This window comes from Pipistrellus hanaki (genome assembly GCF_964339955.1).
Source record: "Pipistrellus hanaki genome assembly, chromosome: 9".
Taxonomy (NCBI): domain Eukaryota; kingdom Metazoa; phylum Chordata; class Mammalia; order Chiroptera; family Vespertilionidae; genus Pipistrellus; species Pipistrellus hanaki.
The window spans coordinates 64,267,394-64,284,929 of NC_140511.1; the positions used below are offsets into that span (position 1 = coordinate 64,267,394).

Consider the following 17,536-nt stretch of genomic DNA (forward strand, 5'->3'; position numbering starts at 1 on the left):
GTATTTGCCATTTCCTCTACATAGCTTACTCCCACACTCACTTCAGAGGACTGGTTAAATGTTACCTATTCAGGGAGATTGCATAGACCTGTCATGAACTATTTTATAAAACAGGCATTCCCATTCCATGGATTTATTTTATTTTATTGCTCTATTCTTCATAGTCATCATCAACATTCAGCTCTTGAATTCATTTATTCACTTGTTCATCTACTTCCCTCAACTTGAGTATAAAGTCCCTTTGAGTATTGGCTTAATTTGTTTTTTCAACATGAATAAATCTTTGAGCCTTGGGATATGAAAATAATTTTAATGAGCATTGAAAAAGCTCCAGATATTCCAAACTATATGGATAGAAGAAAAATGCAAAAACTCAATATGCTCCAAGGGGAGAATACCACCAATATTCACTTGATAATGACCCCAACTTCTGGCATGAAATTAGTAGTCTCAATAAACTTTCCACCCTAATCCTGAATAGCTCTTCCTCTTTTGAAATTCTCTAAACTATTTACCTGCCCACTTACAGCTAACCAATGATTGACAAATGTACCAGAGACCAGTTAGAACATCTCTCCCACTTTCAAAAAACTTACCTTAATAAAATTCTTGCCAATCATACAATGACTCGGTATTTATTCATGTTACTCAATGAACTTACTCTCTTTTCTAATACTCTTGAACTCCACTGAAATAAAAGGGACTGGAGATGGTTTCCTTTGTCACAAGTTACTGAACAAACAGTCTTTGTTAATTTTGTGTGGGGCATGGTTTTGTATTTGATATGTTTTAAAAGTGATAATGAAGAATAATGAATCAGAAAAAATAGCATTCAAATGGTTGGAACAAAGGCCCAAGGAGAACAGTAGAAAATTGAGTTATACCAGAGAAAAGTAGATCTCACAGAAATAGCTCCCATACTCAGGTTTATGGCCCTTTCTAAGGTCAATTCAGCAAGATTTCTAAACTGGCTAGTGTGTATTTTATTACATTCTGTTATGAATGAGAGGTTTACTTTTTCTATTCATCTTTACACGAGTCCAACATTATTTATTTACTGGATGTGCATGTAGAATGAGTTAAGTTTTCTTTTTAGTTCATGAGTTGCTAGACATAAAGAGCCATATCTTGACTAGATGGAAAGGATGGTTTAACCCAGGGGTCTGCAATCTTTAAGACATAAAGAGCCACTTGGACCTGTTTCCGAAGGAAGAAAAAACCTGGGAGCCGCAAAACCATTGCGATATTTAAAACAAATATAACACTGCATATATTGTTTCTTACCTTAATGCTATATACCGGATCGTGCAGTTAGCTGTCAATCTGGAAAAAAAAAAAAGGACTTTTTCACTTAACAATGTAAAATATATTTTTGCAAATTAATAGCTAATTAAAATATTTAATTTACCTGGTTAATGGGATTTTTGCTCCTGAACCTCAGTGCACAGTGTCAGCACATCAGGGCTGTAAGACGTTACCTTCATTTTCACACAGGCTTGCAAGTTGTCGGAGCCGTAGTAAAGCTTCAAAAGAGCCGCATGCGGCTCTGGAGCCATAGGTTGCTGACACCTGGTTTAACCTATTCAATAGCCTGGATGGAAAACTTCTGTGATGATTAATTGAATTTTGGGTAGTCTTCCTAGCGGAGTTGACTAATATGACCTCTGTATGGAGGAAATGTGAAACAGATATTTGCCAATGGAAGCAGTACAATAGAAAAGGCAGGTTAATTGTTTTCCAAACTATTTTCTTTTCACACCTAAACACATAGCTAGGTTCAATTTCTCACCCTGTATGAAGTTCACTGAGGCCATGTTAATTAAATGTGTATAAGTCATGTGCTTTCAGTGTTCTCATGAAATGTTCCAGGTGATCTTCAATTCACTCTAATTCTGTATCATCAGTTGGCCAGAGAGGTTTCAGACTACAACAATAGCAAAACCTCTAAATTTAAAAAGCCTCAGTCCTGAGTCACTCATGGATTAACTAATTAAACAACCTATGTGACCTTGGCACTAAAATATTGGAATTTGCTTATATGACATCTAGTATTATTTACACTAACTAATAAGAAAGTTTTCCATTAGTTAGTGGAAGAACTAGTTGAAAGAACTCCAGAAATTCCAAACTATGTAGATTGAAGTAAGCTAAAAGTCCATCTATATATTGTTGGGAGTAAGTCAGTAGTGAGAGGCTATGTAATGAGAAAAACTGTCACACTATTCTAACACAATTTAATACCACAAGGGTTTATTTGTGAATCCTCAACCAACCACCAAATCATAACGGAAATGGCTGACACAAATAAAATTAGCACAGGTCTGGGAGACAGAAAATAGTTCAACCTGAATTCCATTCCAAGTTCTAAAAATACAGCTTTTTAATACAGGGCAAGTTAATTAAATGTTCTGAGCATCAATGGGGGAAAATAATGCCTATCTCACAAAATTATATACTGATGAAGCCAAAACATACCACAATGCTTAAACAGAATGCTCAAAAATTTAATTTCCTTTTCTTTCCATTTCATTCCCTACATATTTTTTGTTTTTTTCCTCTATATTTTGTCACTTTTCTCCATATAACTATTGAAAATTTATTTCTTTTATTTATAATTACTGTACTACTGAATAGGGAGCCCTTTAAGATCAATGATGTTATCTCATTTAGGTTTGTATTCTCAGAATTTAGTCAAATGTTGATTGCATAGAAAAACTCAAGAAAGTCTAATAAAATGGTGGTTTAGTTAATGAACAAACTTATACTGGCCAAATTCCTCAATATTGACTCTATCAATCATTCCTTCATATTTTGATCAAAATTTAAAATTGTGTATCTATATTTGCATGTGTTTATTTATTTGGTTTGTGTTCCTGGGAAAAATAAAAGTTCTATGAATACTGAAAACAAATTCTGACTTGTACTCTAATAAAAACTCATGTCTAGAAAAAAGTTAGGGCTCAGTAAGATTTTGATGAATGAATAAATTATAAGGTAAAGTAAAGCAAAAGACTCATCATTTGTTTGTAAAAAAACAGAACACACAGACAACACTACCTGTTAGATCATTCTATAGTGACAAATTAGACAATAAAATTCAGTTTTTGATACTGCAAAGATTTTGTATTAGTTTCTCATGGCTTCTGTAATAAATTACCATGAACTTGAGAGTTTAAAACAATGTGAACTTATTTCTCACAGTTCTGGAATTCAGATGCCAGAAATTAAAGGAATGAATGGATCCATTCCCTTAGTTCTAAAAATACAAAAAATAATTCCCCCAAACATCCCAAGACCAGGTCTGTAGTGTTAAGACAAATGGCTATATTTTGTTTATTTAAATTTCTGTGGAGATTTCTAGGCTTTTAAGAAATAAGTAAATGTGGAAAAGCTTGCTTGAGGTCCTAACATCACCTAAACCAGAGTTTCCTGTGAGTTTTAATTTTTGTGGCCTAAATTGGCCGTAGCATTGCTGATTTGATGAGTGAAGGCTCTTCTCTCTAAGCTTCCCTCTCCCCTCCCATGTCCTCACAGCTAAAAAAAAAAAAACAAAAAACAAAAAACATACAAACATTATCCTCTGATATCTCCAGTCAGGTTAGGAGGGCCAATCTGGAATTGGAGCCTCCTGAGAGACCCACTTGTATGATACTAAAAGCTTCCCCTGAGATTTGTGATGTGATAAGATTTGTTGTCATCTCTGCCTTGATATTTGCAAGAGCACACTCGTGAGTTATGTTCCACTACATAGAGCTCCACAGGAGGGGAAGGAGTGTTTCTGGATGTGGATTTCTGGTCTATAACCTGGTCATGAAGGTTTTCCATACTTCCTCCTTTGAGCCTTCGTTTGTCTGTTCCTATGACAAAGGTAAATATGAAGAAACATACAATCATAGCCAATTAGAATGGGAAAGGGCTCTAAAAGGTCCAACAGTTTTTATTTTGTAAATGAGGAGAATGAAGCCCAGAAAGGTTAAATGGCTAGACCATAGACTCCCTGTTAGCTAGTCATCTTGTCACTCCTAATATGCTGTTCTTTCCACTCTATGAGGCTGCTTTACAGCATCCAGATCTTCATGCTCATTGCCATCAGATGTCTTATATAAATGATTGGGGTGATGGTTAGACTCCAAAGGGATATTCCACCTCCTATTTTTTTTTTATTTAGAATGTGCCATAGTTAAAGTAGTGCAAATGTCATCTCTCTTTCTGAATTTCAGAGCTCATAAAGCCTTCAACATCTATTTAGGGATCTCAAATGTAAAGCCATTTTCTTTAGGAACAGCAAAATTTGAATAGTCAATATTGTTGGCTAAATCTCTTATAGTAACCAAGAAGAGATGAGATAGATTATGAAAGTAATGGCCTAGATTATCTGATTTTTAAAATGCTGTTATCTTTTTAAAAATTATTACGTCAAACTAAAAAGCTTCTGCACAGCAAAGGAAATCATCAACAAAATGAAAAGAGAGAACATATTTGTCAATGATACATCAGATAAAGAGTTAATTTCCAAATTATGTAAAATGTAGTTATTTTTTATGCTTGTCAACAAATTTTCATATCCATTTTTACATCAGAGCAAGATAGCAGTCAATGAACGATATAGAGGAGCTGTGAATTAATTTCTTAATTAATTTCTTGTGAATTAACTTCTGGCCAAGTGGCAGACCTAGCTGATTATCAATAAAATAAAATTAAAATTGGTCTTGTGTTTATAGTACAATCCTTCCCATTAGATTGATACTTTCTGGGTCAAAAGGAGTTGTTTTGTGCCCTTTTACACCTGCAAATAGTACAGATAAGAAATTTAGTTAATATATTGGCTATTCTTGGTGCATGATAGAATACAGAAATTAATTTTTCCAAAAAGAAATTAAATAAGATTCACATATTTATGCATTTGGACCAACTCTAGCAAGCACAGACATGTAAGAATTTATAAACCAATCTCAGGGGAAGTAACCTCATTGTCAGTAGGGTGTCTTGGAATATTCTGGTTACTTTTAGGATCATTTTGTAACATTTATATACACTTTTATTGTAGCACATCACTTTGGGAGTTAACTTATAGATCTACTTGTCTCTACCCCCTTAAAACGTCAGGAATTGTGTAACACCAGCTCCTAGTATAAAGCTGGTTTATGTGCAAAACTAGTGAGTGGGAGAATGAGAAGAAGAGGGAACTAGCATTCCATGTGCCAGGCATTGTGTTAGTAGGGCTATGCATGTCATTTAATTTCATCTTTTCAGCTCTGTATAATAATACATTGGATATTACATGACCTGGCTATTTCATAGACAATGAAACAGATCACAGAGTGTAAGTAATGTTCCCATGGCAGCATTCCATCTAAATTGTTCTTCGGTAAATGACACATCTGTAAAATTGGAGGAAAAAAAAGTATATTCTTGTATTATACTTGTAAACAGTCAGCTTGGGCTCTTCTAAATGATTGTAATATATCTATAATCTGACACATTTTTTTTTCTCTCTTTCAGGGCTCAATCCTACCACTCTTGTTTCTACCAATTATGTTTTCACACTAAACCCTAATTAAGATTTTAATTGTGCCATGTATTTTACTTATTATTAATACCTATCTGCTTATAATTGCCTGTTTACACAATTGTGTTTACCACTCCGTGCTTTTATTCATGATGTTTCTTCTACCTTGTCTAATAGTAGCAGCAGTAGTAAGTATTCCTGGTTAATTAGATATAAAATTGTAGGTGACCCTAAAGCAGGGCTCCAAATTACTGTGTATCTTCATCTATTATTAGCAATCTTGTGAGATATCGCTCCGAAATGGGAAATGTATTTGACAGGGCTTATCCGCATCACATACCAATGAATGACAAAATGTTTCTTATATTTTACTTTCTATTGATTAAGCTTTCTATGTATAGCTTAGACAAGGTGCTTGAAAGATATGGAAAGTAGTGAAAAAAAAGTTCTCTGTGGTTTGATGTAATAGAATATACTAGATATCCAGTAAGCTGAAATAAGCATCAGAGTCATAATATGGAAGCCCCAATTAACAGGGACATTCCAGTGTCCTTCCACACATCTTCTAGATGAACCACCTCATTCAACCCACCACAAACCATCATTTAGTCCCATTTCTTGCACACAGGCTCCTGACCTTGACATGAATCTGACAAGAGACTCTGTTCAATTCTTATGATAATCAAGTAGCATTATCTTGTGTTCACTCATTTTGTCATAGATGTTTTTCATGATGTTTCCCGAATGACTTTAATGGAGAATATTTCAGAGGTGAGTGAGTTTATTCTTGTGGGGTTAACAGATACCCTACAGATGCAGATCCCACTCTTCATAGTCTTCTCTCTCATCTACCTTATTACTCTGGTTGGAAACCTGGGGATGATCATGTTGATTATGTTGGACTCTCAACTCCACACTCCCATGTACTTTTTTCTAAGTAACCTCTCCCTGGTTGACTGTGTTTATGCCTCAGCTGTCACTCCCAAGGTAATCATGGGTTTTCTCACAGGAGATAAGACCATATCATATAATGCATGTGCTTCCCAGATGTTTTTCTTTGCAGCTTTTGCCACCACTGAAAGTTTCCTCCTGGCCTCAATGGCCTTTGACCGCCATGTAGCAGTATGTAAACCCTTGCATTATACCACCACTATGACAAATACTGTGTGTGCCTTACTGGTCACTGGACCCTATATCTGTGGACTCTTGGAATCTTGCATTCATGTTGTCTTCACTTTTCACCTCTCCTTCTGTCATTCAAATGTTGTTAATCACTTTTTCTGTGACATTCCCCCATTGCTGGCTCTCTCTTGCTCTGATATTAACACAAACGAAACTGTGCTCTTCACATTGGCAGCATTCAATGTCTTTTTCACTCTCTTGGTTATCTTGAACTCTTACCTGTTCATTTTTATTGCTATCCTGAAGATGCACTCAACTGAGGGACAGAAGAAAGCCTTCTCCACCTGTGCATCCCACCTAACAACTGTTTCCATTTTCTATGGGACAATCATGTTCATGTACTTACGGCCAAATTCTAGTCATTCCATGGACACAGACAAAATGGCATCCATATTCTATACCATGGTCATCCCCATGCTGAACCCTCTGGTCTATAGCCTAAGAAACAAAGAGGTCAAGAATGCATTCAAGAAAGTGATTGGAAAAGCAAAGTCTTCACTGGGCATAGCCTACTGAGTAGAAATGGCATGCAAACCATTGAAACTTCTAATAGGTTTCTAGCATCTATAAATATTTTTTGAATTTATATTATTCTTATATTTTTTAAAGGAGAAGTAAGCCTTTATCTACTTGTTTCACAAATAAAGTTGGATGAACTGGTAATTATATTTTTCTTTAATTTTTCTGAGCAGTTCTCTCCAAATGAGGTTGATTCTATTCATGTTTTGGGAATATGACTAGGTAGCAGAAATGTTGAATGCATTTTCACAGAAATATAATATTCTATCTTAAGATCAAGATTGTAATCATAGGTATTATCAAATTCCACACTATATCACTCTATTAGTCTGAAGTGCTTTGTAGGTATCTCCTAAGTATATGACATCACAGTTATATTTTTAATTACTAAAATTCAAAAGAACTTGATGATTCTTTTTTTTCTTCTGCATAAAGCTTTATTGTTTCATTTGGTCCAATGCATGAAAGAGGGCTTCAGGGTGGTTAAAAGAACGACTAGTAGTTTCAGGAGGATGCTCAGGTAAAAGCCAGACACCAGAGGATGCAGAGGGGCCTCTGAAAGGCTTCTGGGCTCCAAAGGCTCCTAGTCATGCTTGAGGGTTAGTCTTTCCAAGAGATACTCGCCCAGCCTGGGGGCTGGCCAGCCTGCAGATGTTAGTCAGGTGGTTGCCATATTCTTGATAAGTTTCACTTCCTCACCCAGGAAGTGGTTCTCCAGGAAGTCACAGAGATAAGCATCTGCACAGGTAGAACCCAGGGCATGCAGCTCCAAAAGGGCCTGGTTCAGGCTCTTCTCCAAGGCTAGGGTGGCTTCCCTGGCATCCTGAGTTTTGCCCACTCATCTTGGGAAGGTTTCAGCACATCCTGGAAGAGAATGTGGCCACCGAGCTTGTTTTGAAACTTTAAGAGATGCTCAGCGCCCTTGTACTTCTCCACCAACTCACAGAAGAAGGGCCCACACCCTTGAGAGCCACATCATCACAGTCAAAATGGAAGTCCAGAGAGAGGTAGGTGTGGGGCCGGCAGATGCAGGTTGGCCAGGTGGTTGACCGCAGCCTCCACCTGGGTGGAAAAGTTCTGATGAGTTTGGGAGTTCCTGGTTGTTCAGCAATAAGGAGTTAAGACAGAAAAACAAACAAAAATGGTGTGTTGGCTGGTCCCAGAGGTGTTTCTGAAGGTGGTGACTGGACAAGACGCAGGAGAGAGGTCGGAGTCTGTAAGAAGGAGCATCCCTGGGTCTGTTCTGTCCAAATGTTGTTGAAGCAAGAGACAGATCCAAGACTACCCAGGGCACTGCCTCTATGATTCTTGTTACATAGCATAGAAGCTTGGTTCTCCAACATTCATGCTCTTAAGAATGATGTTAATTATAGAAAATATTCCTTTATTAACTTTTGGTCAAGAATATGTTTGTATATTTTTATATTTTCAGAAAACAACTCCAAGACCATGTGGATTCCAGCAACAGAGAAGAATTGACAGGACTACTCCAACCATGAAGACAGGAGAGAAGCAGTCCAGAGATGGAAAACACTGATGGCGCCTTGCCATAATAGCAGACAGCAGCTGTGTATCATTGCAGGTTGCCCAGGACCAAACCAGAGAGGGTTGGTCCTGCATTACCACCATTTGCCCACCATCCAGAACTGAAATATCATTGCTGACATGTACACATAAGGAACTGTTTGACATTGAAATTGGGTCTCAAAAGAACTGGTGGCCCAGAAAGAAACTCTCTACAGAGTGATTCATATGCCTTTCAGCATAACGATTATTGCTTGTTCCATGTTTTATTCTTATAAGTATATTTCCAGTAGGACATGATCTCACTCATCTAGGGGAAATGGTGAACAATATAGACTGATGAACAAGAACAGACCCAGAGATAAGGAGCCATGGGTCAGACTGTTGGACCTCAAAGGGAAGGTGGGGATAAAAGGGAGAGATCAACCAATGATCAAGGACAATAGTGGGGTGAGGGGATCAGTGGGGGAGGGATTGGAATGGGGGGTTGAGGGCAAATATGTGATACCTTAATCAATAAAGAAATTTTAAAAAATGATGTTGAGACTGTTCATGCAGAATCCTAAGATCTAATTTCAAATAATCAAATAATCTAATTTGGTATACCATGGTAGAGCCCAGAAATCTGTATAATTATCACTCATTAGCTGAGATAGCAAGAATGCCAGTGGTGACTTTGGATGATGATGGATATAAGCAAAATTTATTTAGTTTCTAAATTTCAGAGAAAAAAGAAAACACAGTTCAAAAGACAAAAATATATCCATACCTACTCTTTATCTGAGTCCTAATAGATAAAGTTCATATAAGAGAGTTTGGGTAAGGAAGACTGCCTAATGCTTAAACTACCCCTGTATTGTGTGCAGACCACAAAGAGTGCAGACCACATTTTGAGAACTGTTACCCTAGAGCCGTGGTCAGCAAACTGTAGCTCGCGAACCACATGCGGCTCTTTGGCCCCTTGAGTGTGGCTCTTCCACAAAATACCACAGCCTGGACGAGTCTATTTTGAAGAAGTGGCGTTAGAAGAAAAAGTTTAAGTTTAAAAAACTTGGCTCTCCAAAGAAATTTCAATTATTATACTGTTGATATTTGGCTCTGTTGACTAATGAGTTTCTGACCACTGCCCGGGAGCAGTGGTTCACGGTCATTATTAAAAGACCAATAGCATTAGCATCACCTGGAATTTTTCATAAATGTTAATTATAGGAACTCTTCCATCTAGACCTATAGAATCAGAAACTCTAGGAATACAGCCCAGATGTTTGTGCTTTAACAAGGACTCAATACTAAAGCATTGAGAATCACCAGATTCATGCAACCTAGGAACACTAGCCTAAAATTTTAGTTCAGCTAACAATTGTTTGATCCTATAACATACTGTAGTGGGCATATTTTAAAAATCTCTTTTATCAAGGACCAATAGTCTTGTCAGGGCATCTTTGTTACGAAAGCATTAGAAAGATTGAAAGAGACATGAAAAAAATGGAAATAATATTGATCTAGCATTTTCCTTGAAAGTTTTAAAATCTCCTTTAATGTTGATATTCTGAAGACTCTCCATTACTCACCACCTAACAACTGTAGGGGCACATTGGGCCACATAGGTTTTTGAGATCATCAGAAGTATATAAAGGGGTTGGAGCCCTTATGTTCTCTTTTATTGCCACTAATTACAACAAAGCCCATGTTATCTGGAAAGACTTGTCATTTCTGTTTTCTAAAAGTTTGTACTGCGTGATGAGGAGCTTCACCTAGATAAACTGGAAAATTCATATGCTCAATGAACATTGACTTTTAGGAGGGTCAAATGCCACACATCTCACTTTCAAGAGGATTTTATCTAGTTTTATGGTTCAAATTTCTCTAGAGTGCTAACAATGAATTTTGGTATATCATAAATACTACACATTGGGGCTATTTTGTATAGCTCCCTGACCGCAGGTAAATTTCACATTACCAAACAAGACAATTAGGTCCTTATAATTGCTGGTGAACATAATTATGTCGTGTTTAAAGAATTATGGAGCCGAAACTGGTTTGGCTCAGTGGATAGAGCGTCAGCCTGCAGACTGAAAGGTCCCGGGTTTGATTCCGGTCAAGGGCTTGTATCTTGGTTGTGGGCACATCCCCAGTCGGGGGCGTGCAAGAGACAGCTGATCAATGACTCTCTCTCATTGATGTTTCTAACTCTCTATCTCTTTCCCTTCCTCTCTGTAAAAAATCAATAAAATATATTTTTTAAGAGAATTGTGGATATTGTAAAGTATCTAGTATTTAGGAAGAAACTGTGTTTCTATTAATGGTAAGGAGAGATAATGTGCTTTTAATCTCTGTGTGCACTTGCTTCATAGATGAGTTATCTATATTGTTCCTAAGTCAAAGGAAGGCCCTCTCAATTGACCACTGTAATAAAAAAATAGTCAAGTTAATGTGCTGTTGTTGCTGTTACTATATATGTAGACTGGTACCTAAAAACCTCTGATAATCCTTAAACAAAAGGTTTTTAAGAAATTACAGAATTAAAATAGAAAATAGAAATTCTGTTAGCAGATTGAAAATAGAAATTCTGTTAGCAGAATCAGGGGTAAAACAGTAAATGAAATTAAAGGGAAGTAAATAAAAGAGGAGAAAATGGTTTGGGGTGAGAGTTAAAAATATAGTTATCATCATAGAGATTAGTAGGACTAGGCCAAGGTTCAGCAGAAAATAAATATAAATATGACTGACAGAAAAAAGGGAAAGCTAAAAGTGATAAATGGGACATAAGTCATAAGTCAAATCTAAGAGAAAGGAAGTAGAAATTACAATATAGAGTTCTGGGGTTAGGAAGGACCATGAGTATCATCTAATCCAATCATTTATAACATCTCAAATTTTCCTTAGTAGGCTCATTTTAGTGCACTTTAGGCCTTCTGTGAGCCCTGCTGTGTCATGAACATTTCACTGGTTAGGTTTGCTAGAACACAACATCCAGAGTCCCTATCTGTACAGATAGGAATGAGGACACCATCCCGTGTCCCCAGACCGCAGTTATCTGTGAGCATCACGTGGAAAGTTGCCTATTAACTGCCACACTAGATCAACCCAGGAAATTCTTTCCGGATATGGTTTTAGTTAGAGTTGTTTTAAGAAAGACCATTGGGGAAATTTCTCCTCTTTGGGACCCATTATTTCAAGACATCTATAGGCCACTAAATTGTCAGGCTAAATCAGGCAAGAATGGCCTCAAGAGTAAAGAGTAGAATGCAAAAGATGAGCCTGGTCTTCCCATGCAATATTCTGGCATAGGATGATTTCTTACTATCCCTGTTTATTTTGTCCTATCCTAAGGAAGACATTCTAACATCTGACTCATTTCCTGAACTCTGGCACACTCTTTCCCACCCACATCTAAATATTACGAGGACATCACCTACCAGCCACTTTTTATTTCTAGGGGATTGTGCACATCTGAAGCCCATGTATTCTCACTTCATTTCATCCTTAAAGAACAGGATACATAGGGCCAGAAAGCACGTCAGGAGAGCTCCCTTAATCATCTGCAGCAGAAACTATTAGCATTTCAAAAAATTGTTTTGTCTGTATGAATTTTCTTCTATGGCTGATAGAATGAAGTAAATTACAAAGAGGTAAGAAATCATCTTCATATCTCTTTCAAAAATTAATTGACTATTATTTTCCTAGTTGACCTTAACTTACTTAGTATAATACTTCTAAGTCAAACAAGACCTGCAGACCAAATTCAGACTCTTTTTTGTATGGCTCTTGAGCTAAGAATGTGTTTTTACTATTAGAGAGAAAAGAATGGAAGAAGAAAGGTAGGATGGAAGGGAGGAAGAGAGGGAGGGATGAAAGAATGCATTAAAATTAAGGTCAAAGGATTTATTTTTCTGGCTACCCAAAAGTCTTCCCAAAAATATAAAAATAAGTGTTCCCATTTTTTAACTTTATTTTTAACTCCCATTTTTTAAAAAGTTATAATGATTACCATAATATATTTTAAGATTACATGCCTTAAATTTGTCTTGTTATTATATTACATATATTGATGTTATATTTGTTTCACTATTGGGTTTTGAGTGTTCTAAGTAGTTATTGCTTATATGGAAAAAACTTTTCTGTTTTATATAAAGTAAAAGCCCTTTCATCCAAAGCAATTAGATTCAGTGCTTAATTGGTTAACTGAAAATGCAGTTATAGGAAATTAATTTTAAAATGTATGTAATCCTTAAAATCTTCATTTAACTTAAAACATATTTGTACATTTAACCCCCAGCCTTCTGATATTTGGCCAAATATTTTCTGTGTGCTTTTTCCTTTTTTTATATATGTTTTTATTTATTTCATAGAAATGAAGAGAGAGTGAGAGAAGAGAGATAAAATCATTGATGAGAGGGGAAACATTGATTAGCTGCCTCCTGCACACCCTGGATCAAGCCCACAGTCCAGGCAAGTGCCCTGACTGGGAATTGAACTGTGACCTCTTGATTCATGAGATGATGCTCAAACAAATGATCCACATCAGCCAGGTCTGTGTGTGCTTTTTGTTGATGGATTATTGCAAACTGAATTGTTTCTTCCATGAATCATACTCACAAACCATTGCCTCAATTTGCAATATCAATGTCTTTAACAAAAAATAAATATACAGTATAAAGACATTTGTGGGAAAAAATGTATGCTATGCCATCTTTTTATGATTTTTCCCCTCAAAAATATATAGCAGTATGCCCATCTTAGAAAATTTTCAGTAAATTATTATTTGTTTGCAACTCACTTTTATCAAATATTTCTAAAACATTAACATTGATTGGCATTGAAAAAATTCTTTTTCACATTCACAGTTCCATATTTCATTCACTTTTATTAACTTTAATAATATCAAGAGTATCAACAAACACAATTGACTCCGTAAGCAGAAAACTCAACTGGAAGAAATACAAGAATCCAGATGTAGAGGGAAAGGGGAAAGGGAAAAGGGGAAAGAAGACCTCATAGATAGACAGCAGTATGGTGATCACCAGAGGGAAAGGTTGGTGGGTGGAAGTAAAAGACAGCATAGGAGGGATAATTGGTGATGGAAGGTTGCTTGACTTGAGGTGGTGGACACACAATACAATATACAGATGATGTATTATAGAATTGTACACCTGAAACCTATATAATTTTATTAACCAATGTCACCCCAATAAATTCAATATAAATAAATAAAGATGATTTAAGCAAAGTTCTAAATTAAAAACTAAAATAATAATAATAACAATAATACAATAATAATAATAAAACAAATTATATGACTATTTTAGTCAGCCAAAATAGTCATATAACTTAATTATTAGCACTTTTCTCAGATAACTTTGATTATTTGGCTTGTGGCCTAGAATTTGATTTTTTAAAAATCTTTTAAAATAAAAAATATATATTTGTTTTTTATGTTACCAATTAAGCCATCAAAGGGTGCACAATTTTATTATCCAGTATCATCTCATAAATTTAATAAAAAACAAAACAAAGATTTTTGTTTTATACAATTCTTTATTCATTTTGGGGCTTTTTTAAACTATAACTTTGTTCTTTTGTGTTTTTTCCTCTTTAATTTTTGGGAAAGACATATTTATATGATATACATTTGGAAAAATACATTCTGTTTGTGCTTAAAGTGATTAACATTAACTGTTAAGAAATATAAAAATTAAAAACTTGAAGTATCCACGTTAAATAATAATTTGGTTTATAATGAATTATTATTTATGTAGTTTGAGGAAGCTAGCACAATATTACCTATCTTGCCTTTCTATACCCATTTCTCATATTTTTATATAAGTTATGATTGTAGATCTAATTTAATATTAGCCTGTCCAGCATGGCTCAGTGGTTGAGAATCAACCTATGACCCAGGAGGTCACGGTTCTCTTCCTGGTCAGGGCACATTCCCGGGTTGTGGACTCAGTCCCCAGTGTGAATGTGCAGGAGGCAGCAGATCAATGATTCTCTCTCATCATTAATGTTTCTATATCTCTATCCTTTTCCCTTCTCCTCTGAAATAAATAAAAATATTTTTTAAATTTATTTTCCATAAGTTTTTCAAAAATTCTATTTAAAATTTCTGTTCTTTTTAGAACAATATTTGAAATACTTATTTAGATATAACTGTGTCTTACTGTGTTTTAATTCTCACAAGTTTCCTTTTGTATCACAAAATACCCAACAATTAATTTTTATTTTAATTATTTTTTAAAAACTAATTGAGTTATTGAGTTAATATTTCAGCATGGATGTAGATGATATAATTCCAGAGCTATTACAACTTTTAAAAAAGTTTTTCATGTTATAATACATGGATGACAACTGGGTTGGATAAAATCTCTTAATCAGGACTTATTTTTCCTTAAAACATTTTGAATAGTGGTTCATCATCTCCTGGAATTTTTTATCATAAAAAAAAACATTTTTTAAATACAAATTTATCAGCAAGTGGTGACTTTGTGAAAAATGGTTACTTTTCTTTGTTTTCCCCCTTCTAGGAAATTTCTAGTTTCCTCATTATCTTTCCTTATCTCAGCTAGCTCCACTCTTGTTTCTACCTACCATATATCCAATGCTTACCTGTCAGTATATTTGAACTCTAAAATTTGGGTTGACAATTGAAGTCTTACAGAAAATACTTCAGTAAGGGAAAATGTATGTGGTATATGTCAAATATAATTGGCACCTTGGAATAAAAATGTGTTCCAGTCCTCTATGCAACCAAAACATCCAGAATAACATGAAGATTTTCATAATTCAAAATGTAATCTATAAAATAAATGTCTACAACAATATATGTATGAATCTTTTACAAAAGCAAAGATCTGGCACCTATGGATGAATATTGAATGGCTGACATTTCAAGTTATTTTAGATCTTTTTTTCTTTGGGAACATGCATATGAATAATTCTAAGGATTATTATTCATATCTTTTATTACAATTAGAATCTCGATCATAATAAGATAATTTCCATATCAGAAACAAAACTTAAAAATCTTTATTTTCCTCAGGCAATAGATGAACTCAGCAACCGAAGATTCAGCACTTCCTGTTCTTTTTTGCAGGAGACATGTTTGCGAAGAGCCCTGTCCTCAACCAGTCCGGCCCCACTGAGTTTGTGTTCCGAGTATTCACTGCTGTCCCTGAATTCCAGGCTCTCCTCTTCCTCCTCTTCCTCCTCCTCTACCTGATGATCCTCTGTGGCAACACAGCCATCATCTGGGCGGTGTGCACACACAGCTCCCTGCGCACCCCAATGTATTTCTTCCTGTCCAACTTGTCCTTCATAGAGATCAGCTACACCACCGTGGTGGTGCCCTTGATGCTCTCCAACATCTTTGGAGCCCGGAAGCCCATCTCTCTGGCTGGATGTGGGGCCCAAATGTTCTTTTTTCTCACTCTTGGTGGCGCTGACTGTTTTCTCTTGGCAATCATGGCATATGATCGCTATGTGGCCATCTGCCACCCACTGCACTACACCCTCATCATGACCCAGAAGCTGTGCATCCAGATGGTGGGCTGTGCCGTGGCTCTGGCGCTCTACCTGTCCCTGCAGCTCACATCCTTAATCTTCACCTTGCCCTTCTGTGGCAGACTCCGGGAAATCAACCACTTCCTCTGTGATGTGCCTCCGGTCCTGAGGCTGGCCTGCGCTGACATCCACGTGCACCAGGCCGTCCTCTATGTCGTGAGCATCCTCGTGCTGACTGTCCCTTTCATCCTTATTTCTGTCTCCTACCTGTTCATCACCTTGGCCATCCTGCGCATCCGTTCTGCTGAGGGCCGCCGCCGGGCCTTCTCCACCTGCTCCTCCCACCTCACCGTGGTCTTGCTGCAGTATGGCTTCTGTGCCTTGGTCTACCTGCGTCCCCAGTCTAGCTCTTCTGTGGATGAGGACCGCCAATTTGCCCTCATTTACACCTTTGTCACCCCCTTACTCAATCCCCTGATTTACACCCTTAGGAACAAGGATGTCAAAGATGCCCTGAAAAAGGCCATTAGTAGCAAAGGAACAACTGAAGCTCTCTGAAGACTTGAAGGGGGTACTTTAGCATGTGACAACAATGAAACTTTTACATACAAATGCCATAGTTACATTTATTTCCCCACAATTTTGATTCACATTAATTATTTTTCCTAATACATGTAGTTGCTACAGTTTGCTCTTTCCTTTCCTTTTTTTTTTTTTTTTTTTTTTTTTTTTTTTTTTTTTTAAGTTCTCTGAACTTTAAACCTCTGAAAACTGAACAGGAATACTATAGGCTGCTATTGTTCACTTTGCCCCAAGCTAGAAATTTACATTTCCTCTGAAGCAATTTCATGACTTTTAAAGTTTCCTCCTGAGGAGCAACTGTATTACATGAGTACTTGAACTCTGATTTGGATGAGAAATGATCATAAAGATATTTCACTCAATCTAACATGTCTTATTCTTGTATTTGCCTTTAAAGGGTGACATATAACCATCTGGTCAATTTACCTGTTCCTTTCATTGAACCTCTTTTGCATATAACAATGGTCCCAGTGTGCTGGTTTTATCTGTACTTTCACATTTAATGGAGGCATGTGCAAGTAAGTCAGGAATGGTGGAGCAGTTTACTTGCTCTCAGAATTAATATGTGTTGAGGTAAAATGCCAGATTTCTAACCTAAGACACCTAAGTTGTCAGAAAATAAGAGTGAGTCATCAAGTGTCATGGTCACACTTTCTAGAGGTCATCTGTGCATAAGTCAGGATCTCCAGAGAAACCGAGCCAACAGGATGTCAGGTG

General features: G+C 36.3%; 2 protein-coding genes across 2 annotated transcripts in view; both read left to right on the plus strand.

Moving 5' to 3' along the window:
* The window catches only part of LOC311628469 (uncharacterized protein), a gene marked incomplete at both ends in the record, with an annotated part of 47,163 nt that extends 30,368 nt beyond the window's left edge, over window positions 1-16,795 (plus strand). The window contains 2 exons of the mRNA XM_084895690.1: window positions 8,062-8,242; window positions 15,831-16,795. Coding sequence (XP_084751816.1) covers window positions 8,062-8,242; window positions 15,831-16,795 — 1,146 coding nt within the window. The remainder of the gene's footprint in view (window positions 1-8,061; window positions 8,243-15,830) is intronic.
* Window positions 6,254-7,207, plus strand: LOC311628025 (olfactory receptor 5B12-like; the record flags this gene model as incomplete). Its single annotated transcript, XM_084894899.1, has 1 exon — window positions 6,254-7,207. The coding sequence occupies one exon, from the start codon at window positions 6,254-6,256 to the stop codon at window positions 7,205-7,207; it is 954 nt and encodes a 317-aa protein (XP_084751025.1).
* Window positions 16,796-17,536: the final 741 nt, after the last annotated feature.